Genomic DNA, 27964 nt, shown 5'->3' with positions numbered 1-27964 from the left:
AAACATTGTCCAGATACTCAGTCTTTAAACATTCTTTTTATTTCACATTGATCCGTTTTTAGTTTTCTTAATTATTCAGTCATTTTGAAACATGCAAACGAAAACATTTGGTGAGTTTCAAAAGTTGCATCCTAACCTTAAATCAGTGTGAAAGACATCTGTGTGCAAAGAAGTAGGACAGACACTACACATTAACTAATTATAGATTACTCTAGACACGTTCTGAATACTCTGGCAGAACAACATCAACATTTTAACAATGTACCTAAATTCAGCTACATAAAGGGCAGACTCACAGTCTCAAGTAGTCTAGTAGAAGCTGGATGAGTAAGGGAACAAGGAAAGCTCATACTAATTCTAAAGTAAGGGAAGTTTTTTGTACTTTACACTCTTTTAGCTATGAGTTCAGGGTTGTAACGTGTCCTCAGACCTATTTAAGTAAACAGCACACAAACATGATTACACAGGAACACTTGTGGAAGAAAAGGGTGCATGATCTCTGCTCACAGATCATGAAGAACCTCGAGCACGGTGGCAAGAGACCAGGCTTGTGTTTCACAGCTAAAAGAGCAGTACTGGCCATTCTCATTAGTGAGCTCCGGCAGTCCCTTCCATGATGACCTGAGGAACAGAGGACAGATATATTAGATCCGGATTTCATGGTCAGAGATGATATGGTTGACTGGTTCTGAGGGCAACAATTGTTCATCCAGTGTTTACCGTTCCATGTGGACATAATGGCGAGAGAGGACATTCTTCACCAAATACACTGTTTTGTCATATGTGTCTTTTCCAAGCTTCTTTGCAAAGTTGATCTTTGCACGCAGGAAGTAACCAATAGGCCAAAGCCACTCCTGATTAGGGAAAATAAATATAAAGGTTAGGAATCTACCAAAAAAGGCTGAAATTTTTCCAATGAAGCAGTACAAATGCATCATACAGGGCCTTGATGGTAGTTGAAGCCCCTGGCGAAGTTGTAGTTGTCATTGTCCAGAGAATTGTCATAAACGCCACAGTAAACCATGTCACTATTAAAACAATAAAAATCATGAGTCACACACAGGAAGTAGGAAGAATGTTACAGGTAATGCAGCAGAATTAATTTTGGGACTCTCACTCTGGGTCTAAGGTCTTCATCCCGAGAGGTCCAAGAAGTTTCTCTTCTGCAATGTTCAGTGCTTCCCAAGCGTGCTCCACAGTAAACAGCTCTGGAGCCTAGGAATGAAAACCATTAGAAATATACTAAATACAAACTATTACGCTTTTACTCATTTAGGCCTGGGACACATTAGACGATTTTCAAATCTTAATTGATTTTAAATCCATGGGAGACCACAGACATGAAGACAGTTTCAACTTTGACACGCACACTAGGTGATTAGACCAGACCGCGAGACCACACAAACTTGTTTATTTTACTTGGAATGATTTCACAGGGACAAAAAGAAGAATACGGGTGATGTCCTTTCTCAGTTGTCTACTTTCATGGAATGTTTGAGGCTGCCTAATTTTAGCTATAGAAGCACACATCTGGTAGGTGATGCAGAAACAATAGATTTGCTCCTAAAAATAGATTTTCACTTATATTTTTTCTACTCATATAAAAACATGCATGTCAACAGTTTTTACACAAACTTGGGGGGCCTATGTTAACAATTTAAGCACATGGCCTAAAGCGCATTGCCCAATTGTGCTAAGGGCATGTCCGAATCCACTTTTGCTAGTTTAAGGACGGGGAAAAAAGATCAAAAAGGGTAGTCCCTGTTTTCTTAATGAGTAATGGGTGTGTTTTGGGCATAATGTGCCATAAACCAATCAGAGTCTCATCTCCCATTCTCTGTAAAGGCAGTTGCACTTGAGTCATGTAGGGTTCACTATTTACATGGCGGAATAAAATTTTTCATTTTTAAAAAAGGTTTGTGTGCTGTTGTGCATGCCTGCATGTGTAATAAGCAAAGTGTAGCCGCCTATAGGTGCATATTACTAATGCGTTAAGTCCTCACCACCACCATGGCAATGGAAAAGTTGGGTCTGAGCTGGTAGTCACACCAGGGGCTGGACGCTCCGTAGCTGTCTTTGTAAATCCCCCTCTTATGAACCAACTCAGGATGCTTCTCATTGGGGTCGTTTGGGTCATGGGACACATAGAACATCTTCTCAAAGTTCTGCTGGATTTTTCTGTCCCATTCTTCATAGGACATAGAGAGCTGTTTGCCTACAGATATAACGTAAATGTTTGTGATTCAGAGATTCTGTATTTGTGCCTTTGGAGTAAATCACCAATATTAGCGTTGATCCAAAGCTTCCTTGCTGTCTACTTAGGCAGCTATATTTTAAGGCAGCATTACTTTGCTTTCTACCTTTTGAAACAACCTGCAGATTGGGAGCGTGTCTGATGATGCCTTAAAATGCTGTGTAGAAGGTCAGCCCGCTAAGTTTTGGAACAAACTAATGTAATGAGTACTAGTAAGGTCCATCTGAGCTCACCGTCTTTGTGTATGGCCACACTATTGTAAGGAAAGAGTCCTTGTTTATGTAGCTCCACCAGCCAACGCAAGGCAGATTTGCATAGACCCACTATTTCCACCGCTGATCCATCTCTGCATTAGGAAAACAAGAGTCATATTGATTGGCAACAGTCATAGAAAATGAGGCAGAGAAAAGAGATCCACTTATAAATGGCCTTTTATAAATAGAATATATTAAAGAGATTAAAGAGATCAGTGTATGCCTGGGTGTAGCTGGTATCCCTTTGTTGCGGGCCCTCTCACTCTCCCCCATTTTGTCCATCCAGGTCCCACAGTTGAACCGATTTCCACCATACACAAAGCCGGTGTCTGGGTTCACCTTAGCCACAATGTTGAAGCCTGAGAGGGTTCAGAATACAACAGATTCAACATTTTCTCAAAGGACTCTATAAAAAAACATTTTTTTTTTTTTAAAAGGCTGTACCTTCGTCTCTCATGTTGCAGTCAATCTGTGGTCCGGCGTTCCTCTCTCTGAACTCTATACCCTGCATGTGGCGCTCCATGGCCTCATGAATGACCTCATACAGCAGCTGATCCTGTGACCGAAACGAAACAATACAGGTGACATCAGGGTAAAAGTGAAACCAAAATTTGAATTTACAATGCATTATATTTTACAACTACGACTGATTTTTTTTTTTCTTTTAAGAAAGTAATACTTTTAGTCAGCAAGAACACTAAATTGATAAAATGTGACAGAAATGTTTTCTAAGGGTGCGTCTCAGTCAGCTCCCTAGTTCAGTAGTCAGGGCACGGATCAGGCCATTTAAAGTGCTGTCTCAATCGGCAAATCCTTCCGGTGCACTGGAATGTTCGCTCCTTGAAAAGTCTCACAGTGCACCATCAAAACTAGGGAGCATCTCCATTATTGGAAATTGTGTCACATTTCTGAAGCGCTACACATAAACCACACAAAGCAAATATAATGACGGGATAGAATATTTGAAAACAAACCGTTTTTTTTTTGTTTTTTTTTGTGTGTGTGTGTGTGTATATTTTGACATAAATGCATAGCTAAACAGGTAGTGAACATATCTATCTACTTAATATTTATAACTAATCTTCAGTTGAAATGTAAGAACATGAAACAGAACAATGTGTTTTGGCGGTGTACTCACTACAGTGCCAGCTGTCAGGGGTTTAGAGTCATCTGTGGGGTACATCCTGGACACAGGGCACTGGAGGATGTCAGTGCCGCTGGGTACCATGGTACAGTAGTCCTGAATGCACTGCAGCCACCACCACACCGCATCACGGCAATTAAAACGGGCCCCTACACCCTCTCCCAGCAGGTTGGGAATCAATCCATGTCTCAGTGTGCCAGCGAAGGCCAGGATGATGTTCCTGTAAAGCAGGATAAAGAGGAAAGAAAAGAACTAAGAGGGAGAAATCTTATCTTTAGACATTCGAGAATAAAATGATTTGATCTTGTTCTCAAATCTAAGGTCATCCATAGAGGGGGAAAATAATGCATTACTGCTAATTTTTAAAATGATTCTGGATGGATTGATATTGATATTTTAAGATAATAAATTATAAAAGCATACTGTATGCAGAACTTACTCCTTAACTTGCCAAAAATTTGTCCATCTGCACTGTTGATGAAAAACTGATATGCTCTGAGAACCATTTTTGAACATGATAGCGATTCCCTAAATTAAAATCAAACTGAGAAGTTGCTGAAGATTCTTATGCATATTGGTCTTGGTTAATTATTGTAGTAATGAACTGAACTGAAAAGAATACCTGGCTTCCAAGTGACGGCCTGTGACCAGCATTAGTCCTCGCAGGGCGATGAATGTGTCCCTTCCCCAACAACGGAAGATTCCAGCGGAGAAATGAGGTAGGCCTGTGGAATGAGGATGTCATCAAGACCAAGAATAAGAACAGATCGCTGTACCAGGTCATTGTTAAGTTTAATCCTACAATCCTGTGTAAGCAGCCTAGATACTTTGGCTATTCGGCTAGCAACACTTAACAATTCATTTACTCTAGAGACTTGTGGAACTTCATTCTGACATATTGAGAGTTTTCTGTGGGTTACTAAGTAGTCACCTGCCGCCAAGGAAACACAGCACTGCTCTTTCTGCATTGTGATCTCACTGACACGGTAAGGCACGTCACTCAGGGCTGGTGAGAGAGGCGGAAGAGCTGGAAAACGTCCAACGGCACACATTTGGACCGATCCAAGAGCCAACAGCTTCACAAAAGTTGAGCCATTCTGCACAAAACTAACACAAACACATGCACATGCTCACAATAAGGGAATGTTATATTAGACACTTGAGTATACTTTCAATAATGACAACTTAAAATAAAATAGATTTTAACAGAATTTTAGTGAAAAGAACAGTGTAGGTAAGATTGACCCTGACTAGGTTGTTGGAATGAGAGAATGCTTACTGCTGGAACATGCTAATAATTACAGGGACTAGGATTTGTTATGCTACTGCAAATTAAAGGAGATCGAACCCAGTAGCAGATCTAGACAGGTGGTGCTGGGGAGGAGGAGGGCTGAAGAAAATTCACATGGCACACAGTACTGAGACAGACCAGGTTTAAAGTAAATAAAAAAAGCTTGCTACATAACAGATTGATTGGCTGAACCACTGGCTTGTGAGAACCAATTAGCTTAAGAGAAAATATCTTTTTTTAGGATTATATAATCATAGATTATTCTCCATAACAAATTTATCTTCAGGTATTAATAAAGGAACCTTGACCTCGACCTCGAAGCAATCACTGGATAGGACAGAATTAGACACAAATGCCAGGATGATCTGCCTCAGTCCTCTTGAGACACTGACCTTGACATCTGTTTAAAGGTCACATCAAGTGCAGTAGTGTAGGCCCCAACCAGGATGGCATCAAAGTAACAGGGGATGAGGTAGCGAGGGATGTGCTTCAGGTAGGCAAACATAGCCTGGAACCACTGACCCACCTAAGGACACATTAGTGACAAATTTACCTACTGGACTTAAGAACAGGAGTAGCAATGGGTAACTCTGGATCTTTCCAAAGACTTTAACCGCAGCTAACAGCCTGAGATTATCAGCTACATACAGTATTTATTTTGATCGCTTGACTCATTTACCTCAGCTAGTGTGCCCCTATGTGATATCAGTCTATTGCTCACATAGTCAATCATCCAATCCCCTTGTCTTAGGTTGTCACAGAATGGGTGGCCAAGATCATTTTTAGGTCGAACGTCTGCCATCACTGACAACAGACCTGTGAGAATGAAATGACAACATATTTTTTGCCAGTGTGGTTTCTTTAAGACACCTTTAAAACCACTAAATATAACCCTGCTGTAAATTTTCCTGTTGAATACAAGTTTCATCTTCAGCTTTCATCTACCTTGCAGACCACCGTATTTGAGTGGCTTCCAGCCGGGGATGTTGTAGCAGCCCCCTCCGTCTTCCTTCTCCTCTGCATCACAGCGAAACAGAAGAGCGTTCATATCAGCCAGAGTCATCTTAGACATAATCCTGGTGTGGAGATGAAACACAAAAAAGCATCTTCAGAACTCCTCAATAATGACCGAAGACATAAATGTACAGTTCTATGAAGAAAATCTATGTAGGAGATCTAGACTATAAGGCTGCAGCAGCTCTTAAGCACAGCAAAAACAGGATCGGGATGTCCATTAGCTTCAGTGGAAATTTGCAGATATGATCTAGACAGGGCTCCAGCACCATGATGGTGGAAAAGCATAAATGTGGATGAAGCGTGAACTCACTCTGTCAGTGGACTCTTCAGTATGTCCGGTGTGTTTGGATCAGTCTGACTTCCTGCTTTATACAGCGGATTGAACTGAATGAGATGGTGCCTTAACACACCAACCAGCTCCTGAGATTTGGGGTCCAGACTCACCCTGAGAAAGAAAGAAACTTCGTAAACGTATGATTAAAAACAACTTAATTAACACTACTGTTCAAAACCAGTGGTCAGTAAGTTTTTTTAAAAAGTAATTAATACTTTTAGTCAACAAAGACATAACATTGATCACAAGTGACAGAAAAGAATCTATAATATTACAAACGTTTTCTATTTTTAAATAAATACTGTTCTTTTACATTTCTATTCATTCAGGATATCTGATGAATTTCTATTAACCAAATATCCTGAAAAAAAACAAAAAAAAAAAAACAACCAACAACAGTGTTTCAATTAAAATATTAAGCTAGACAAATGTTTTCCACATTGATAATAATAAGACATTTCTTGAACACCAGATATTAAAATACATTTCAGAACAAACAAGCTCCACTGAAGATGAATTTTGAAAATTCAGCTTTGACAAATTACCTTTTAAAATATATTCAAATGGAAAAGTTATTTGAAGTTGTAATAATATTTAACAATTATTGCTTTAACAAATAAACATGAGCATATTAAAACTAGTTTTAAAAAACCCACACTTTTTAAAACACTTTCAATCTTTTGTTGCTGATGTCAAAGATTGTGTGTCCTATCAAGGCAACTATCCAATAGTATTTAATGTCAATCCCTGCGTAAAAAAGTCAGTAGCCTATTCCTATGCAGTTCATGTTGATATAAGCACAAGTTTAAGTTTTTTGTAAATGCTTTTTGTAAAAAAAAAAAAAAAAAAAAAAAAAGTAAAGTCTAAAATTTGAAGTCTAACCTGAAAGCAATAACACTTCCAGGTGTCAGCTGCTCAAACACGATCTCCTGCACATATTCACTGCGCCCTCGAGACGTCACCCCAGCCTGCCGCACCACCTTACTGTCCTTCAGCTGAGAAAAGACAGAGATGCAAACAAAGGAACTTCTGAGACCAAAAGATAAGATTTACTCGTGCAGTGTTGACAGTACAGGCAATCAAAAAGCCATGCAAGTCCGGGCGGCAGATATGTACAACTAGGTAGGCTGTGGTGCTGAAACTGCAGGGTAGGGGTTGAGCTTTACTGTTTTGTGAATGAGTGTTCTCAGCGGAGGCCATAGTGTTGGCTTTGGACAGTTATAATTAGAGCGGTCTCAGGTTACCTGGATGTGCTCTTTAATCTCCACTGTGTACCCAGGCATGCCATTAATGCTCCTCTCGTCTTTTATGTAGGAGCCGGTCTGCCTCTCCACGGTACGTGCCTCCAGCACCACCTCCTCTATCTTACCTGTGAGATTTCAGAGAGATTTCAGGGTTTGGCTTCCAGTCAGGCGTGATGTCCAAGGACACATAATCGAGACAGAATAAAAGCAGATGCTGGAACAGAATCTCATCGAGTTAAACCTGAAGAAGGATCAGCCACTCTGATCAGGAGAAGCGAATCTTTGACACACCTGGGATGCACATTGATGGAACCTCGTTTGAGTAGCGATGGTGTTTGGGGTTCTTGAATGCAGTGCGGCACACAGCCACCACTGACTGGTGTGTACTGGGACAATGACGGGTGACCGCCACAATGTCCTCATCCACTTGGTCCACAAACACCTAAGAAAGTAAGAAAATACACATTTTTTAAAGTTTAACTTCTAGCGCTTTCTTAAACTTAGACCTCATCATTAAAGCACAAATTCAAGCATCAAAAGCAGCCCACAGTATCTAAGTTCTATTTAATTAAAAATATGCATTTTCATTCATTTATAGGCTGTATGGTTACAGACACTATTAAAGGCAGTGACGATGTTGTTGGTGATCCTGAGTGTAATGTATAGTTATATTTTTAATAGTTTTAGTGTTATGTGGCGAGTCGGAGTATAGTTTTACACATCAGCACAGTCTGTTCTTGTAATTTTAGTGATATGCAGACTTTTTGCACATTAATCTAACAATAAATTTGGCACACCCAGTTTTTCTGATGCACACGATACTGTGTGTAATGAATGAATATAATATACAAGTTTCACTTTTTGAATGGAAATAAGTGAAATAAATCAACTTTTTTTTGATAGTCTAATTATATGACCAGCACCTGTATGTGGCATAACTGTTACTGTGGACCACCAGAGGACCTCATGTAACGGAGGCCAGCGAGTAGTGCTGTGCAGGTAAAACCTCCCTCCCCGATCTCAAGAGACGCACTAGCGACAAATGCTAGTGGCTGTAGCCATTTAGCCTCCTTGTTAGTGTGTCCGCCTCCCATGCCGAAGACCCGGGTTCGAGCCCCACTGGGAGCGAGTGCAAGGAGCGTCAGAAAGGACCTGGGGGAGAGTTGGTGCCGTGACCCGGATGGGAGTGAGGTTTAGGGGGGTGAGTGTGACGGAGGCCAGCGAGTAGTGCTGTGCAGGTAAAACCTCACTCCCCGATCTCAAGAGACGCACTAGCGACAGATGCTAGTGGCTGTAGCCATTTAGCCTCCTTGTTATTGCGTCTGCCTCCCATGCCGAAGACCCGGGTTCGAGCCCCACTCGGAGCGAGTGCAAGGAGCGTCAGAAAGGACCTGGGGGAGAGTTGGTGCCGTGACCCGGATGGGAGTGAGGTTTAGGGGGGTGAGTGTGACGGAGGCCAGCGAGTAGTGCTGTGCAGGTAAAACCTCACTCCCCGATCTCAATAGACGCACTAGCGACAGATGCTAGTGGCTGTAGCCATTTAGCCTCCTTGTTATTGCGTCTGCCTCCCATGCCGAAGACCCGGGTTCGAGCCCCACTCGGAGCGAGTGCGAGGAGCGTCAGAAAGGACCCGGGAGAGAGGGGTTACACTCAGACTGACTTTGCATTTACCTGGTTGAAGCCTTTTGTTGCCAGTTCCTGGTGTAGCCGGTTGAGGGCCAGCTTTCCAGCGATGATTCCAGACTGAAGGTTGACCTCTTCAGGGGACGAAGGCTTAGCCTGAGGATTCCATTTGCTATAGAAGCGCTCCTCTGATACCACTGAGATCTGATGGCACATACAAAAGAGAAGGACTTTTAAGATGTACTCAGAAAATGAACCCAACTGTGGGTGTGTGTGAAGTTAAATCTCTTGCCTGGTGGGGTACTAACTCATCGTAGCCTCTGGTGCTACCAGTGGCACAGCAGGCCATGGAAACAATAGCAGAGCTGGGCAGTGAATCATATACAGAGCGGATCTACAACACAAAACATCAAAATAAGAACTCCATCAACATACTGGATTATGTGTTTGAAACACTGTACCTGAATAGGGCACTCATTATCATGTGTGACGTCCAGGAACATGGCGTGGGCAATGCTGGGCACCAGAGGCCTGAGACTGGGCTGAAGAAAAGCCCCCACAGGTTCCCCTCCATACCGGTATACCAGCCTACCCTCCTCATGACTGTCTCCTGCACTCATCGCCTCTACAACAGCACAAAGAACAACACTATGCAAAGTACGGAAGTGGAATCATTTTAATACGAGCTACTTATTTTCCCCCCAAAATGAAAACTTTATCACTATTTATCACTCACATTCACAGAATTGCGAACCTGTACGACTTTCAGTTTTCAGAATTCAAATTATATGTAAACAAATCATTTGGACTGGTTTTGCTAAGCATACCAATAGATTCATTGAAAAAATCTAAACAACTAAAAAAAAAAAGATTTTTCATGAAGTGGACATTGCCATCTCTCATGACCGCACCAAGGAGAGCTAGATGTCAAGATTTTCAATAAATCACTTCAAATTAGGACCATTTCACACGCAAATCTATTTTTTGTGTGTATGTAATATGGACTACTTGTAATTTTTTTCTGGTTTGTTTTATGGTGCACTTGTATCTTTTATGCTTGAAAGCTCCTATCCAAAAAAAAAAAAAAAAAAAAAACTCATACAGATTTGGCACAACATGAGGTGAGTAAATAATGACAAAGCTAAAGAACACTGGGTAGAATAGTTTCTGTACATTTAAACTACCATTCAAAAGTTTGGGGTCATTAAGATTTTTATTTTGAAATAAATTCATACTTTTATACACTTTTTCAAAAGTAAATACATTTATAATGTTACAGAAGACTTCTATTTCAAACAAATGCTGTTCTTCTGAACTCACTCTTCACTGAAGAATACTGGAAAAAAATAATAAGTGATTGATAAGTGCTGTATAAGAAATGTTACTTCAGAACCAAATTAGCAATAAAACATTTTACAATATTCCTCTTTTTAAAAAAAATAAATGCAACATTGATGAGCCTGAAAGATTTCTTTCAAAACTTAAAAATCTTACGGACCCCAAACTTTTGATTCGTGATCATAGTGTAACAATTCAAAGTGTTTGATGGAGTTAGATTTCATGTCATACACTCATGTAACAAAAACATTATAACAAAACAGCCACAATGCAAGACCAGGATTATTGGAATGCCATACCTCTGATGAGTGAAGAGATTCCTAATCTAGTTACAAAGACATTATCCAGCTCCTCGCTGCCTGTGAAGAGCTCGGCCATCACGTACAGGTCAGGTCTGAGGGTGCGGGCAGCATCCAGCATGAACTGCAGCAAGCAGGGTTAGGGCAAGACACGCAGCCAAGAGGAAACCAAACCACGGTTGTTAGTGTGTCAGATGGAGTGTGAAAAACGGGTTCAGAAAGGGAGAGAGTCATGCCTCAAATGAAGCCAAAATGAAAGATTTTGGACATATATATTTAGGAGAGATAGTTCAGAGAGAGAATAACAGGTGATGCATTGCAAAAAGAAAGAAACAAAAAAGACATTGTTAGTGTAATGCTAAAAGACTCTTCAATACCTCTGATAAGACTAGTTATTCCCAGCCGGTTAACAAACACATTGTCAATCAGCTCGCTGCCTGTAAAGAGCTCGGCTATCACATAGAGATTGGGTCTGACTGATCTGGCTGCTGCCAACATGGCCTGCAGAGCACAACATGAGTTAAAAGTCAGAGGGGTTGCTGGCTTAAAAAAAAAAAACTGTGAACTGATCCGTAAGGATTTTGTTAGGTGATATTTGAGTCCCTTATACACATACGTGTTAAAATAACTTTAAGAATAAACAGCTGTTACCGATTTAGAACTGTACATTTCAGCCATATGGACATTACTTTGACACAGTCCCCTCTGATGACAGGTCACTCTTAATTGCAAATGTAGAAACATTCATTTTCTATCACAATTAGTCTTTTTTTAATGAAAAGGAATTGCATTACTAGTATGATTGTGATGTTTTTAGCAGCTGTTTGAAATCTCATTCTGACGGCACCCATTCACTGCAAAGGAACGCAATGTTAAATTTCTTCAAATTTGTTTTGACGAAGCTCAACTATGAAATCACTCATCTTGGATGGCTTGAGGGTAAGTAAATGTTGAGCAAATTTAAAATTTTTGTGTGTCCATTAAGTCCACTAGACCTTAGGGTGTCCCAACAAGCAAAGGATGAAGAACAAGCCACTCTTAATATTTGAGAGTGAAGTACAGCCTGTGATGTAGCAATCAGTGAATGGGGAAATCTATCCAAATCGTACGAACTAGGACAGTAACTAACGAACCTGTCATAAAAAAAAATGTAGAAGGAAAATAAAAAAACATCCTGCACCCCTATGTCTAATATTCATCTTTACACATAGTTAATCTCAAAACACGTTATTAATCTGTGAAATAGCCAAAAGTAATAATCCATCTTTTAACACTGTCACGGTACCTCGGCCACATGCAGTGGAGTTGAATGGCAGTTGTCCAGACGCACTCCCACAAAGTGCTTGGCCGTGATCTCTGTGTATTTCTGCATGTGGGCCCACAGGTAGGGGCAGTCCTCGGGGCCATTGCCATACCGCAGTTTAACGCTGTCATCCCAGCAGATCAGCTCCCTCCTGATGTAGACGTTGGACCCTAACCAGAATAAGGAGAAGAAAAAGCAACTTTTTTGATTCAACTTACTAAAAAAGGCTTGGCAAGTTATGCCATTGATTAGGGTTGAGTAAATGTGTTGATATCGCCACCTTGTGTTTACAATCAGAATTACATCAATGCTCTCATAGAAATCCACTGTGACATTATTAATTTGTACAAGTAGCCCTATAATCTGCACAATTTTTAGGAGAAAATCTGTGGATTTCTGAGGACTGGGTTTAAATATGGTTAAAGAGTTGTTTTCAATATTGTAGCTGAAAAAGTTTGGGATTGATAATATTACCCGCCAAGTTTTCATTTATTTGTTTAAAAAACAATAAAAACAGTACAACGGTGAATGCAATTTATTCCTGTTTCCAGCATCCATTACTTCAGTTTTCAGTGTCACATGATCATTCAGAAATTACTCTTATATGCTCACTTGCGACTTAAGAAACATGTCTTATTATTATCAGTGTTTAAAACTGCTACCTAAAATTTCTGTGGTTACTTTAAATAATTTAAAGTTTAAAAAATGTTAATGTCCAAATTCATTTGCAATATTATTAATGTCTTTACTGTCAGTTTTGATCAAATAAATGCCATCCTTGCTAAATAAAAGAAGTCATTTATTTTAAAAAAGGATCTTACTGACCCCAAACATTTGAACAGTAATACATGTTCATAGATCTTCAAACTGCAATTTTATTAAACAAAAAACAAACACACACACAGCCAAACATGCAATTAAGTGAAAAGCTTTTTTTTTTTGCCACTGAAAGAACAGCTGTTGTTATTCCAGCTCTATGTTTTTATGTGGATCAGAAAAGCAAACTGGTAAACCTGGCTCTGCAAAGTTCCTCAGGGGATCGTCCCCCATGACCCAGCCATTATGGGCCAGGAAGTGACATGACTTTTCTGGTTGGTTAATCAGCTCCAGATCCTGCTCCAAAGTTGCGCTCTCAAATGGGAACGTGAAATATCTGTATATAGACAAAACAGCATTAGATATCATAGCAAACATAACGAACAAACTTTATTACACAAAGGAATATATTGCAAAATCTTCAGAAGAGGCTGATGGAATGAACCGTGATACCTAGTAACCAGAGGATGTTTCCTGGTGACGGGACCCAACTTGGGTCCGTGGTCAGCTATTCTGTCATAGCTTACAGTTCCATCAATGCAGTTAGTAGCCTGAAGGGAAATAAATGACATCAATGCATTGGATTCCCTAGAAATTAGAAGTAAAGGAATAGAGAGAGACTCACCTGCTCCTGATGGTGCCGAATTTCATGATACTGTTCATTATTGAGTTCCTCCAGTCTTCTCCTCAGCCAGTTACAGCAATCCTCAATGGCACCAGGACTGTTGCTATAACAACATAAAACTAATGTTTCATTCAGCACCATAAATTCATTGCATAAAGAATAATAAGCATACTATAGTGAACACATGCTCAATGCATACAGCAGCATACTGACCCATGGGGCACAAAGGTTTCTAGAGCGGAGTTCATGTCCACCGTGTTACCAAAACGTCTGTACTGAGGGTCCTGGATGATCTTCAGTTGCTGCTTGCCCTCAGTCTTGCTCCTATCAGGTTTGGCTCCTGTGCACAAACCACTAAACACATTAACATTTTAATTTCTCTTAACGTATGTGTCTGAGAACCTCTCAGGAACTCACCACTTTGGAGTAAATCTCTGAACTGCTCCACCATCGGTTCCACTTTGACTTGGAAGAACTCCCACAGTTTAATCTTAGGAAACACATCCTGCCAGAGAACTCCACGAATGGCCTAGTGAAAACACATAAGAGTTTGTCTTGAAAAAAATAAGAGCACTTTATACTTCATAAAGAATTCTGTTTTAAGGGTTCTACAGGTACTGATTCACTCACATGGAGGTGTTCGTGATTCTGGATTAGGGCTGGGAGACCCCTGTCTTCGTATTTGCCATCAGCTATAGCACAGGTGATGTGCCACAGGGCTCTATCCAGGACCCAGGCCGGTTTCAGATGGGGAGAGTTCACCAGGTTATAACCACACTCGGGATGTTTCTTAATCCATTTGCTGTTAGCAGCTGAGAAAAGCAGGAAAACAAAAAGGTTATCATGGCATTGTCAAACAAATAAACGAAAATGAACAAAAATAAAGAAAGAGAGAGACATCACAGAAAAGCGACTGAATTAGTGATTCAAACTTTTGTTGAAATTTTCTTTCAGATGTACTGCTGTATTTTAAGAGCAAATTGCAGGTCCTTGAGAGACAGAGTGAACAATGATTGGATATATTACAAGCCATACACGATGAGGTCCAAAAGTCTGAGATCATTAATGAAAATGTCTGTATTTATCATTTTCTTAATTTAATGCAACATTAATAATACCATCAGTAGTTTCAAAGTAACGTAGAACCTTAAATATTATAATAAATAATATTTATTTTAATTTATTTATCATCTACACCATCCTTCAAATGTTACAAAAGGTTGTAATAAACTGATCAAAAGTGACAGTGAAGACATTTATAATCTTTCTATTTCTAAATAAAATGCTGTTCTTTTGAGCAATTTATTCATCAAAAATGGATTCATCTGAAATTTCCCTGAAAAACAAAAAATGTTAAGCAGCACAACTGTTTAACTGCTATAATAATAAGAAATGATTCTCAAGCAGCAAATCCGCATATGAGAATGATTTCTGAAGGATCATGTGACACTGGAGACTGGAGTAATGATGCTGAAAATACAGCTTTGCCTTTTGACATTTAATTTTACAATATATTCAAATAGAAAAAGGATATTTGAAACTGTGATAATACTTCTCAATATTACAGATTTTTACTGTATTCTTGATCAAATAAATGCAGACATGGTGAGCATAAGAGACTTCATTCAAAAATAAAATTTTTTTTTTACCAATACCAACCCCAAACTTTTGAACAAAAGTGTGTATTTATTTAACGTCACATAATTTTTTTTTTTTACTTTTTAAAATTTGACTTTGATTCACAAAATCATAATGTAGCCTCAGATTTTAGACCCCACTGCATATATATAACCTGTATAAATGCACATACAGCACACAGCACTGGACTTCCCCTTGTTTAAATGTGTGGCATTAGCACAGAGCTTCAGATAAGGTATCACACACTCCTTGACCTTTAACTCTGCTGAACTCTGGTATAAGCGATGAACTATGAACTTTGCTTTCTATTTGAGCCTGACCACCCGAACACCTCAATGAAGAGTGTAACTCAAGGAAAAAGTTCAAGGGTTCAAGGAAAAAGAACCGTGGTCTTACAGTGGTCTTAGTGATGTCGAACAGAGAAAAAACTAAGCACAGCGAGTTAAAATTTAAAAATCCCCTGCAGTAAGTAATTTCTAAGCACGTTTTTCTCTAAACCTCCACTATCAGTCAGCAGATCTGAATAAAAGTTTTAAATGTTCCTCTTTAGTATTCTGTTCACATATTGAGACTCTAGCAGCTCTATACAACTGCTGAAATGCAGCATGGCACTAAATCAGACAGGCCAAATGTTGCGCCAACAGTTCATGTTCTCTGTAAATAAACTATTTTTAGAGTCAATGTGAAGGCTTTTAGCGGGGGCTTACAGGAGATTACAGTCAATCAGTTGGAACTGTGGCCTTTTCCATTGGAATATGAGAACCCACTATAGCTGGACTCAGCAGACAGATAATTTACATGCAATACTTATTGGAAGTCCAGTGGGTGTGACTTTTTTAAAATTCTTTGGGTGGTAATCCAGTGGGTGGTAGCTTTTTAAAATACTTTGGATAGAAGCGTCAGCCAATTGAAAAAAAGAGCATAAAACAACAGAAATATGTATGTGTCTAAAAACATACAGAAAAGATAATAGAAAATGAAAACAGACACACACACACACACACACACACACACCCGTATGATTGTAAACCACATCCGTGATGCAAAGCATATTCCACTCATTCTTTATTTTCTCCACCAGGTTGCCAACATCTGTCCAGGTGTAAGTTTGTCCAGGAGGAGAGAAGTCTGGGTTGAGCTCCAGCTGATCGGCCAGAGAGTAACAGGAGCGAGACTCTCCCAGCGTCTGCAACGGCGTGAAGTGAATCATATTATACCCTAAAAAGATGCACATGAAATACAAAATCAGTTACCTTGAAACAGATTACTAACTGAATGTTATAAAACATGTCAGTTAATGTGCCAATGTGATGAAACCACATAAAAGAAATTCACAGCAAACTGTGATAAAAAGTAGCAAATTAATCTACTGTATGAAGGCACTGCTCATGTGAAACACTAATCAGATAGTTTAGAGAACTTAGATTTCAACTATAGGACTCACTGTTAAAAATGTAAAGTAACACATGATTTACATACTTTTATTACTTTGAAATAAAGAACTCAATAAAAATGGTTCACATCCAAAAACTGCAGACATTACAGTTGCTTTCGGCCTATTAACTTGGACTGACTTAAACTTTTTACATATATTTGCTGAGTTTCTACATGGTTATTTGTCTGTTATTGATTTGTTAATTTAAGGAGATAAGAAAAGTTCAAATGCAGTTAATGTTGAAATTTTGGTAAACAACTGGGTAAAAGAGTAACTAATATAATACCACCGGCTGTCTTTTTACCTGTCTCTTTGGTGACTCTCAGCCTGTCCAGCCACTCATCCAGGGGCCCGAGGCATTTGGACAGGTATGTCTGGATACTGATGCAGTCCAGGGGCAAGACGTGGTTGTCCGCCCCTACCCGGAGCACTGGGTCCACCACAATATACCCACCACCAGACTTCTCCTTATCTCTGAAGAGTAAAAAACAAATGATATGATGTACAGTCTTACTAAAATATAGATGTATAGATGGCATCTAACTGACCCATGGCCAAAGTAATACTGGTAAGAGCCTGAAATCTTGAGGTCAAGGGTGCAGAACTTGTCCGAATCATCCTCTCTTTCAGTAGGGTTAATCCAGTCTAAGGCATGGAACTTGTGGTGCTCAAATCGCTCCCCTTCTGCAGGGTAGTTGGTGTGAACATGCACGTGTTTCCCCTGAAGAGTGGGGCCCAGACGAAACTGGAGCTCATACCCTGATCAGAAACACAACAGAAGCTTCACAACTCATATTTTGTTGTTTTTAGGGTACAATAAATAAATCACTTATCTGCAGGATTTTTAAGCTTAAATGTAAGACTTTTACAGACCTTTTCAAGACCTGCACAAAAACAATAATACCATATGAGTGGGGTAGAGCAATGTCTATGACATATTAACTGCAAAATGACTGTAAAGGAGCATGATTTACAGTTCAGACATAGGTTCTCTCAAAAACAAAAAGTTAATAAAAAAACATGTTGATAAAAATTCACGTCAGCCATTTTCTTAAAACTATTTTTAAGAAAATGGGAGTCAAAAGAAACAATTACTATATTAATAAAAAAAAAATACAATAAATCATTATATTAATTGAATAACAAAATATATTTTACGGTCTTAATTTTAAGATTTTTATAATTCATTATCTTCTGATTTTCACATTGGTCTGAAGAAAAACATTTTCTTATTGAAAATGCACATTCAATTTGTGCCGGCAGGAGGCACTTTTGGAAGGGAAGAAATATAGTGGTTGTACACAATACACAATGCAGCGCAGCATATGACTTTGAGATTACCAGCGCTCATGTTAATTTAACTCTTTCTCTGCCATTGACAAGTTATCTTGTCATTTAGAAGACAATACATTCGGAGGCACTATTACACATCTTCTGAATGAGTACGAAACCTCCTGAACAAAAACACACATGAACAGGATAGAGAAATGATCGATCTCTTATGTTAACAGATGAAAAAAAATGCAATCATCAGCAACAGACAGCATATAAATGAAAACTGCATAATGTTATGAAGTAAAATGTTGATCTAGGAAGTGGTATATGTATGTGCAAGCCTTGGGGGTATTACTGGAAGCAATTTACTGGATTAATGCTTTGATAATTGTACTGAATATTATCCAGACGTAGTTTTCGATAAAAGATAAAAAAAAAGACTTCTCAACTTTTTGTTCAAAATTTTGCATTTTTATGAAACCTACCTATATGCTTTATGAAACCTACCTGTATATGCTTTAAGCTCGAATGAAACATAACTTTTTTGATCAAAAGTAGAGGCTTTGATCTTCATTTTGGTATATTGCATATACAAATATTCATACAGCAAAATATATTGGAGGCAATCAAAGTTGAGTGAAAATAATCAAAATCGCTGGTAGTGGTTTGCATCTTTTTTTAAAAATGCTGGAAGGGAAAGAGTTAATGAAATGGTGGTCTTTTGAAGTTTAATCATTAAGCCTTGTTTCTTGTTTTCGTACCCAAATTTAACATTAAATTTTACCATGGCCTAGTGGTAAGAGAGTTTGACTCCTAACCCTAGGGTTGTGGGTTTAAGTCTCGGGCCAGCAATACCAAGACTGAGGTGCCCTTGAGCAAGGCATCGAACCCCCAACTGCTCCCTGGGCACCACAGTATAAATGGCTGCCCACTGCTCCAGTTGTGTGTTCATGGTGTGTGTGTGTTCACTGCTGTGTGTGGATGGGTTAAATGCAGAGCACGCATTCTGAGTATGGGTCACCATACTTGGCTGTATGTCACGTCACTTTTTTCCCTTTTTTATTATGGGACTCACAACTGAAAGTGCCCTATCTAATTTAAAAATGTAACCATTTCTTACTTCAGTGTGTTACGCACATAACTTTTCTTTGGAAAGAAGATGCTTTGGGCTTTACTTTTTATCAACCAGATTTGATAATGCTCAAAAATATTAAAAAAGGTAAAGACACTGAAGTGCCTTGAAAACTTTTTTTTTACCACACTGAATTGTTTTTTAATTTGATATAAAAATGGAGCAGGTTAGGGTTAAGGTTAACTTTTCTGGAGCAATCTAGAAAAGTTATTGGTTTAAAGTGACATATTTCATGAGTTTCTATTCTATTTCTATTTCAAATCTGTTTCAAACCATGAAAAAATAGATTCCTGCAACCATTTTTCCGAGACTATGTCTACCCCCCCCCCTCCCAAATATAAAGGTTCTACAAACTTTTTTTAGTTATTAAACATAGCACTGCGTAGTTTTTTTTTTATTATAAAACAATAGACAGAAACTTAGCCATCATATAAGTTAGGGGTGCTCCGATCACGATCGGCCGATCGGTATGTGCATCTCGTCAGTAAAGCCGGTTCTCTAATCAGCGGTAAATTCCATCAGGTGTGTGATTTCACATGGAGCAGCTGTTACTACACGGAGCCATTGTTACCTGAGAAGATGCGCAAATCCACTTCATTTTCAGCGTTTATTTGCACATCTTCTCAGTTAACAACGGCTCCGTGTATTAACCTGAGGGAATTCACCGCTGATTAGAGAACCGGACGAGATGCACATTAACGATCGGCCGATCATGATCGGAGCAGCCCTAATATAAGTGATTTATTTGAGCACTAGAAAGATACAATAAAAAATTTTTTAGTAAGAAAAATAAGAAATGCAGCATTTACAATGAATTCTGGTCATAATAACTAAATTATCAAAGTGCTGATGGCCAGTTATAGAGATAATACAAATGCGCCATAAAGTCAAAAATCACACTCTATTCATATAGACGGCGTTCACATTGATAGCTGTGATTACACAGTAATAGTGAGCTGATTTGCGCTCAAACAGACAGTAATCATGCGGATACAGGCACATTCAACATAAAACACACTCACACATAGGGATGGGTATCGTTAAGGTTTTAACGGCAGTGTTGGGGGTAACGCATTACGAGTAGCTCGAGTTACGTAATTAGATTACTTTTTTTCAAGTAACTAGTAAAGTAACGCATTACTTTTTAATTTACAAGAAAATATCTGAGTTACTTTTTCAAAAAAGTAACGCCAGTTTCTTTGTTTTTCCATTTATTGACTGACAAGTCTCCAGTCCCCATACTGAGAGAAATCAGAAGTACAGAGGCGTTGTGTGCACTGTGAGAACATGATGTAGTTCTAGACTAAATGTGAATGTGTATTAATTCATCCTACTCACAAAAGAATTTAGAGTTAGTATTCATCAAAATGAATTAAAACAGTGAAATACAAACTTAAAATGACACAAACCTGCAACGATTAAATGTTAAAGAACACAAATGTATCTAATCCCATTTTATTAACTTTGCTGCTGTCCTTTGATGATCCAGTTCAACCATACTAATAAGCAAAAATGACTTTAGATAAACTAACAATTGTGCTTAATTGTTTTTTTAATTGCTGAAGAGTGTTGAATCTTCTTCTCCTGTGTGCTACTGTACAGACGTGAATTTACTTTTCCTTCAGCGTGAGGTTTGTTCTTTACACTTTTTGGTGTGAAAGGGCTTTTACATTTGCTATAAATAGAACTTCTTATATTAAAAACAATCAAGCCCTGCTCATATTTAAAAAGTAACGCAAAAGTAACGTAATGCATTACTTTCCATAAAAAGTAACTAAGTAACGCAATATTGTAATGCATTACTTTTAAAAGTAACTTTCCCCAACCCTGTTTAACGTTATTACTACCCTTAACGATACTGCTTAACGGTCCGGTACTTTAACAGTATTCTTATCGGTACTTTGTGTTGTGTTAGCCAGTCGAAAACTTTGCATTTCTCTGTCTGCACATAATGCACTTTTGAAAGATGCTTTGACATATTGCTTGTGTTTCCGCCCTTGCATGCTAAAATTTTGTTGCACTTATGATCGACTCTAGACTCTGCATCGACTCTAGTTAAGTTTAACCACATTTTGGAATGTTTTGCTCTCTCCGCCATCGTCAATCTTTGTATTAAAGGTCCCGTTTTACGCGCTTTTTTGTAGCTTTGATTGTGTTTACAATATGCAATATAACATGTGTTCATGTTTCGCGTGTAAAAAAACTGTATTTTTCACACAATTCAACTATCTGTATACTGCTGTTTTCACTGTCACAAAAACGGGCTCATGACTTCCTTGTTCTATGAAGCCTCTCCTTCAGAAATACGTGACGAGTTCTGATTGGGCCAGAGGTTCCTGTGTAGTGATTCAACAGCAGCTGAGAGAAGGCTGCCCTCCTGGTAACGTGATTGGGCTAGAACGCACGTGCTGGAGATGTATTTATAGTCACAGGAGCGTTTTTACTGACGAGATGCGCATGAAAACCGCATTTGTTTTTTTTTTGCACAGCCCTAACATCTAGTTAACAAACCTAAACAGCGTTGCCCTTTGTGTAATAAGTTACAGAAACTGTTAAACGCACCAACTTAAGTAATAAAATACACTTACTAGTTGCGGTCCATAAACAACGCCTTCTCCAGACAAAGAGGGAACTGCTCCATCTTTCAAGAATAATCTTTGTGCAAATCCAGCATTGAACTGATTGAGATTGAGAAAGTTGTCCTCAGCAAGCTGTCCTCAGCAAAATGAGCTGCACATAGTTTTACATGTGCATTATAATTTTCAGGAACCGAGTTAAACATAAATTGTAACTGTGGCGAGTGGGGCGGGACCGAGAGGCGTGGGAACGAGGAGTGAGGCCAGGTGTAGTGATTGGAGATGAGCTACACCTGCGCCCCACGGCCAGTATCGAGTCCCACGTAGGAGATGGAAGGATATAAAACTGGAGTGACGACCGTGAAGGACGAGAGAGGACCAGGCCTGGGACATTATTTTATGTGTTTGCTTTTTTATTTGTGCGCGTCAGTCTCCGTGAGGGGCTGACGCGCTGTTTTGTTTATTTTTGATTATTAAAATGCTTTTTGATTGTGCGCCGGTTCCCGCCTCCTTCTTCCCGATGATTAGGGAGTTTTTATCGTTACAGTGGTGCCGAAACCCGGGAAGGAAGACGGACCGACGCCGCCGCCATGCAAAGCCCGTCCTCCACGCCGCTTGCGGACATCATCTCTTCCCTCGCGGTCCTCCACCGCGAGCAACACCAGGCGCTGCTGGATCTGAGGACCGATCAGGAGCGACGGTTCCAGGCCATCGTCAGCAGGAGGACCGCGAGAGGTTCCAGGGCTGGTTCGATCGGGAGGTTCGCGAAACGGCCTTGGTCCGTCCCGCTCCGCCCCCGGGGCGGGACACGAGGAGGGCCAGGTGGACGGGACCTAGGGAGAGGGACAGGGCGAGAGAGAGAAGGGGGAGAGAGAGAAGGGGAGAGAGAGTTAGTAGGTGGGGGTGTGCCGACCCCTGGGCACGCCACCATGTGGTCCTCCGCCAGGTGGATGGCCGATTCCAGCGACGCGGGGCGGTGGCACTGGACCCACTCGGCCGTCTTCTTGGGGAGCCGAGTGATGAACTGCTCCAGCACCACCAGATCGACGACACGCTCCACGTCGCTTCCCTCGGCCAGTAGCCACTTGCGGCAGGAGTCCCGGAGCTGTTGGGCTAACGCGAAGGGTCGGCCGGCCTCGCCCAAGTCCAGGGAACGGAAGCGTTGTCGGTGTTGTTCGGAGCGATCGGCCGACCCGCTGAAGGATGGCCCTCTTCAGGTCGTCGAAGACCAGGAGGTTCACCACTGGAAGTTGTTGTGCGGCCACCTGGGCCTCGCCGGAGAGCAGGGGAATGAGGCGCACCGGCCACTGCTCACGGGGCCACCCGCAAGCCTCGGCTGCCTTCTCAAAAAGTTCCAGGAAGGCCTCCGGATCATCCTGGGCCCCCATCTTGTGCAGTGGCAGGTGCATGGCGGGCGGCCCGGCGGCCTCAGCGCGAACCTCCCGATCGAACCAGCCCCGGAACCTCTCGCGGTCCTCCTGCTGGGCCTGGACGATGGCCTGGAACCGTCGCTCCTGATCGGTCCTCAGATCCAGCAGCGCCTGGTGTTGCTCGCGGTGGAGGACCGCGAGGGAAGAGATGATGTCCGCAAGCGGCATGGAGGACGGGCTTTGCATGGTGGCGGCGTCGGTCCGTCTTCCTTCCCGGGTTTCGGCACCAGTGTAACGATAAAAACTCCCTAATCATCGGGAAGAAGGAGGCGGGAACCGGCGCACAATCAAAAAGCATTTTAATATTCGAAAATAAACAAAACAGCGCGTCAACCCCTCACGGCGACTGACGCGCACAAATAAAAAGCAAACATAAAATAATGTCCCAGGCCTGGTCCTCTCTCGTCCTTCACGGTCGTCACTCCAGTTTTATATCCTTCCATCTCCTACGTGGGACTCGATACTGGCGGTGGGGCGCAGGTGTAGCTCATCTCCAATCACTACACCTGGCCTCACTCCTCGTTCCCACGCCTCTCGGCACCGCCCCACTCGCCACAGTAACCATTAATCTCAAAGTACAGCGTTCCTGGGAAGCCCAAACAAAGGTGATTGGACTCAGAGATGAAAATAACAGCGTTTAAAGGACATGGCGACAAAAACAAACAGCTCTTCCTTCTTCTCCGTTGGAGCGCAACAAGGCCACGCCCCCTGTTTGTGAGTTCATGTGGGCGGAAGTTAGTCAAAAAAACTGTTTTAGTGACGTCATTACTACAGGAACTAGAGGGCTGTAGTCCAAACGGGTCGTTTTTTGTAGGCGAATTCTGTTAAATCAAAGATCTCGCTTGGCATTGAACTCTGAGCTTTAGCATTTTACAGATATTATTTATACTCTAACAACAACATTACACACTAACTCAAGTTTAAAACATGGAATCACGAAGAAGGGGCCCTTTAAGCAGGAGTTTTCGTACTATAAGGGGCCGTTCACATATCGCGTCTAAAAACGCGTGGAAAATGCTAGGCGCACTGCTTTCTGATTTTTTTCCCCAAATCCTTCGGGCACTTGCGCTCCTGAGGCTTCTGCCATTGCTAAGCAACCATGACCTGCTCTCTGCATGAAGACGCGGAAATTTCAGCAATGGATAAATGGTTTTGCAGCAATAAAAATTGCTTGCAGTAGCTCTGCTACTAAATTAATAAAAAAAATCTACATACAGCTATGATCAGCTGTTCCTTCATCTTGGCTGAGCTTTCAACGTTGTTACGGAAAAGGTGAGGAAGCTACATGACCTGTGGTGCGCTTGCGGCATTCTGAAAAGTTGAGATGTTTTTAACTCGATGCGGTGCGGACGCGCCTGGAAAAAACGAGCGTGTCACACTGCGCGCCTACATTTAAAATATAGAACTTGAGCGCGAAAAAGAAGTCATATGTGAGCGGTCCCTTATGCGTGTGCGTGCGCCGCGCTCATTCTTGTTATGTGTGTGTGACTGACAGACAGCCTTCGCGCCGCGCATGAGAGATCTTGCAGATCTCAAAGACAAACGTCTTAAAATTATCGCACATTAGAAATGTTTGGTGAGATAAAATGTGCACGATAGCATTATTAAGCAAGAATACATAGTACATATTTTTTTTTTTCCTCCAGTACCGAAAGCAGAACCGATAGCGTCAGATTTTACTGATAATATGGTCTTTCATAATTTAGCCCCGGGGCCAGTTTAATACCGGGTTTCGGTACCCATCCCTACTCACACATATATGAAAACTGTTGAAAAATAACACAAATAAAGAAAAAGACGATCGCTAAGTTACACCTCCATCAGCTGACAGGTGCATCAGAGAGCGAGTCACGAGCCGTCACGAGTGCCAGAATTCAAATGAACAATCTTTCGCCTATCTTTCACTTTTTTGTGTGGATCGTCTCATTCTGTTTGTGACATTGTACGCTACAAAATGTGCCATTTTTTTTTTTTTACCACCAAGACGCAGTTTCTGAGTGGGAGTTATTCCATAATGGACACAAACAATACTGTCCCTGAAGAACTGAAATGTAAACAAAGGAATTATCATCCATATTACAACGCGGTTGCTTTGTTGGACTAAACGTGCTCCATGAGATTTTGTTCAGTGGACCCTTACCTTTCTAATTAAACCGGGATTTACAGCTGTGTTTGTGTTTATGACTCGTTATTACGCCCGAATCTGGTATGTACTGCATTTTCATTCTTCATGTTTTGATGTGTACTGCTTACACAAATCTAGCAAATACATTCTTTATAAGCTTTCCATTGAAAAACAGCAATGTGTCATTGATGCTTGAGGCTTAGATCTTTATAATGATATATAGTTTGTCAAGATTAAATTTGTCCGGTTTCATTTAATCTATTCATAATTATTGACACGTGTAAACAAGGGTAGTTCAGGACGCCAGCGTTCGGGTGCAGGTTAACAGGTTAATATAAGTAATGGTAGAACTTGGCCCAAAACTGTTTATGACAAACTCACCAGTCATTTTATTAGGTACAACTGTTCAACTTCTCAATAATGAAAATATCTAATCAGCCAATCACACAATTGTAGCATAAAATGATTCAGTTCGATTTGGTGAACTGGTTCAAAAAGATCCAGTTACATCGAATGATTCGTTCGCGAACCGGATATCACAAACTTATTTGTTTTGAACTCTCTCTCACAACAGACACGGAAGAGAAGACAATGCTGAATAAAGTCATAGTTTTTGCTATTTTTGGACCAAAATGTATTTTCGATGCTTCAAAAAATTCTAACTGACCCTCTGATGTGACATGGACTACTTTGATGATGTGTCTCTTACATTTCTGGACATGGACAGTAGACCGTTTACACAGTTTCAATGGAGGGACTGAGAGCTCTCGGACTAAATCTAAAATAACTTAAACATAAGTATTATTTGCTGTTATGCGTGTGTGTCCGAAGCTGCAGTTGCTGTGTAACACGTGTTCCAAAAAAAAAAAAAAACCTGGACGCGCTTCAAGAGAAGGTCGTCAAAATCAATTTCCAAAAAAATATTTTGAGTCGGTCCTAAATTGACAGGGTCGGTCGGGTTACGGCAAACAAGAATATTTTTAAGGATGGCCTTACCATTTACCATTATAGTAGTGCTCAAAAATGCATTGTGTTAGCATGATAAAATTGAAAAATGAATAAATAAATGAAACTGTTACCATCAAAAACAAGTATGCACATACTGTACTATTGTCCTTATTCAATTATTATCATTATTACTGCACTATATTATAAATATAATATTGTTGAGGCAAATAAAAGCATATTCCATATAGGCTACAACCTTTCCTCACCTCACAGATTTCACATTCAGCGTGAAACTTTTTTATTTTTATTTTTAAACGGAGACGTTTGTCTCTTAAAAGATCTAGAATTGCGATCTTGATAAAAATTAGATGGCAGCTATATTCAGCTCAATTGAAAGTGTTCATTAACAGCATCTGAGAATGAGGATGCATATGATTTTCAACAAAGTAAGACAAATAATAACCTCCTCAAAAATGTTAAAAGTGAAAAGTTCTTCAGATTTGTTTGCTCTAATGTTTCATTATGATTTTTTCAAATGGACGCATTATAGTGACCTTGTCATATAGTCGGTGCAGATTTCTTCTGCAATATATTTACTATTTATTAGTGCATGAATAAAAGGAGCCATAAAGTTGGCACCTGAGAGAACAACACAGTTTATAAATAACCACAAATGTTCCGCACTTAACATTATCACACTATAATGCACAAATCATATTTGAGGATGATGCAACGCGATAAACACAAGTTAAAACTTGCCTTGTTCCATACGGAAGAGTGTCCTGTCGAGTTTCTCCATGTCGTTGAGGACCATCACTCTTACTTGTTTAGCTGTCATGATTGCCTGCTTATTTTAAGAACGTCCTTAACGCAGTGAAGAGCAGGAAATCAACAGGAACCCCTTCACTGAAAAGTGAACCAAAGATATGCAAATCATCACACTGTACTACTTAATAGATGACATTTAAATCAGCTTAACATAATCCCTACTGTAGCTTCTGAATAACTAAACAATTGCAACCATTTCCAATTGAACGTTACGAGGGCAAATTATTACAACATTTTTCCGTTTGACAGCGTGCAAGAGCCATAACGTGACATAACGAGTGAGCACTACAACAACCCAAACTGCCGGAGAGTTCTGCAGTAATACATGAATATACCTCCGTCAGGGATTGTATCCGTATGTACACAATCACCACCTCTGGTAGTTTGACATTAGCACTGTCCGTTTTGAACGAATCATTCGTTTGAGTCGGATCTTTTGAATCGGTTGAACTTGTTCACTACAATTCGTAATGAGTCGAGAACGGATGTGTGAACTGATAACAAGAGATTTGATTCATGGAGCTGATACACATCAATATGTATACGTATATACCGCGATATGTTCGTTCAGAGCGAAAATAATCACTGAATCGTTTTTTTTTCCGGTTCTTTGAAACGAACTGTTCGAAAGAACCGATTGGCGGAAATGAATCAGACTTCCCATCACTACTGTAAACATGACATGACTGGCATTTAAATGCACTGCCAGAAAGTATACTCTAACTCAGACTGGTCGAGGCTAAGAATCTAGCAGATAAAGACCAAGCAATTTAAGTTATCAGGAGACCAGAAACATTTGCCAAGCAAGGTCAGTACACTGCAACATGCGTACAATTCTCTTCCGATACACGACAGTCTGAAATCCTAATTGGTATAAACATTTCGACCATTTTTAGCACGACTATGAGCAGCAGAGTTTAAAGACACACCAAGTATCTTCCTGTGTTTGGCCGTTCTGAAGGACGTTCTCGTCGCTGGTGAAGGAGGCGTGTGCACGGCTGTCGGCTGTTATTCTCCGCTTCCCTCTAACGTTAC

General features: G+C 40.3%; 1 protein-coding gene across 5 annotated transcripts; it reads right to left on the bottom strand.

Moving 5' to 3' along the window:
- Positions 1 to 16: 16 nt before the first annotated feature.
- On the bottom strand, positions 17 to 27964 carry LOC128027313 (glycogen debranching enzyme). Of its 5 annotated transcripts, none has more exons than XM_052614831.1 (34): positions 27859 to 27964; positions 26861 to 27007; positions 17164 to 17374; positions 16920 to 17089; positions 16195 to 16398; positions 14173 to 14354; positions 13960 to 14071; positions 13756 to 13882; positions 13543 to 13645; positions 13371 to 13468; positions 13115 to 13254; positions 12084 to 12271; positions 10799 to 10922; positions 9623 to 9786; positions 9454 to 9555; positions 9210 to 9365; positions 7830 to 7980; positions 7539 to 7663; positions 7177 to 7289; positions 6271 to 6405; positions 5889 to 6019; positions 5623 to 5759; positions 5336 to 5469; positions 4584 to 4759; positions 4275 to 4377; positions 3647 to 3872; positions 2953 to 3064; positions 2732 to 2867; positions 2488 to 2600; positions 2004 to 2215; positions 1118 to 1215; positions 941 to 1028; positions 721 to 854; positions 17 to 621 (listed from the first exon to the last, which is right to left on the bottom strand). In XM_052614831.1, exons 2-34 carry the CDS (start codon positions 26937 to 26939, stop codon positions 504 to 506), a joined length of 4602 nt encoding a protein of 1533 aa, XP_052470791.1. In that variant the 5' UTR covers positions 26940 to 27007; positions 27859 to 27964; the 3' UTR covers positions 17 to 503. The 5 variants fall into 5 exon arrangements, with proteins under 5 accessions (XP_052470791.1, XP_052470809.1, XP_052470801.1 ...); XM_052614849.1 differs by lacking the exon at positions 10799 to 10922 and adding an exon at positions 11176 to 11299 and having other exon boundaries at positions 27859 to 27918; XM_052614841.1 differs by lacking the exon at positions 27859 to 27964 and adding an exon at positions 27265 to 27346.

The sequence above is a fragment of the Carassius gibelio genome, chromosome A2, assembly GCF_023724105.1.
Source record: "Carassius gibelio isolate Cgi1373 ecotype wild population from Czech Republic chromosome A2, carGib1.2-hapl.c, whole genome shotgun sequence".
NCBI lineage: Eukaryota > Metazoa > Chordata > Actinopteri > Cypriniformes > Cyprinidae > Carassius > Carassius gibelio.
The sequence above is the reverse complement of the archived record's forward strand: the minus strand, read 5'-3'. Positions and strand labels throughout refer to the sequence as shown.

Coding starts and splice junctions, on each gene's coding strand:
- LOC128027313 (XM_052614831.1), bottom strand. CDS start 26,939: ATGACAGCTAAACAAGTAAGAGTGATGGTCCTCAACGACATGGAGAAA. Junction 16,399..16,919: donor GAGAGTCACCAAAGAGACAG/GTAAAAAGACAG, acceptor GCATCTTTTTAG/GGTATAATATGATTCACTTC. Junction 13,646..13,755: donor GAAACCTTTGTGCCCCATGG/GTCAGTATGCTG, acceptor ATGTTGTTATAG/CAACAGTCCTGGTGCCATTG.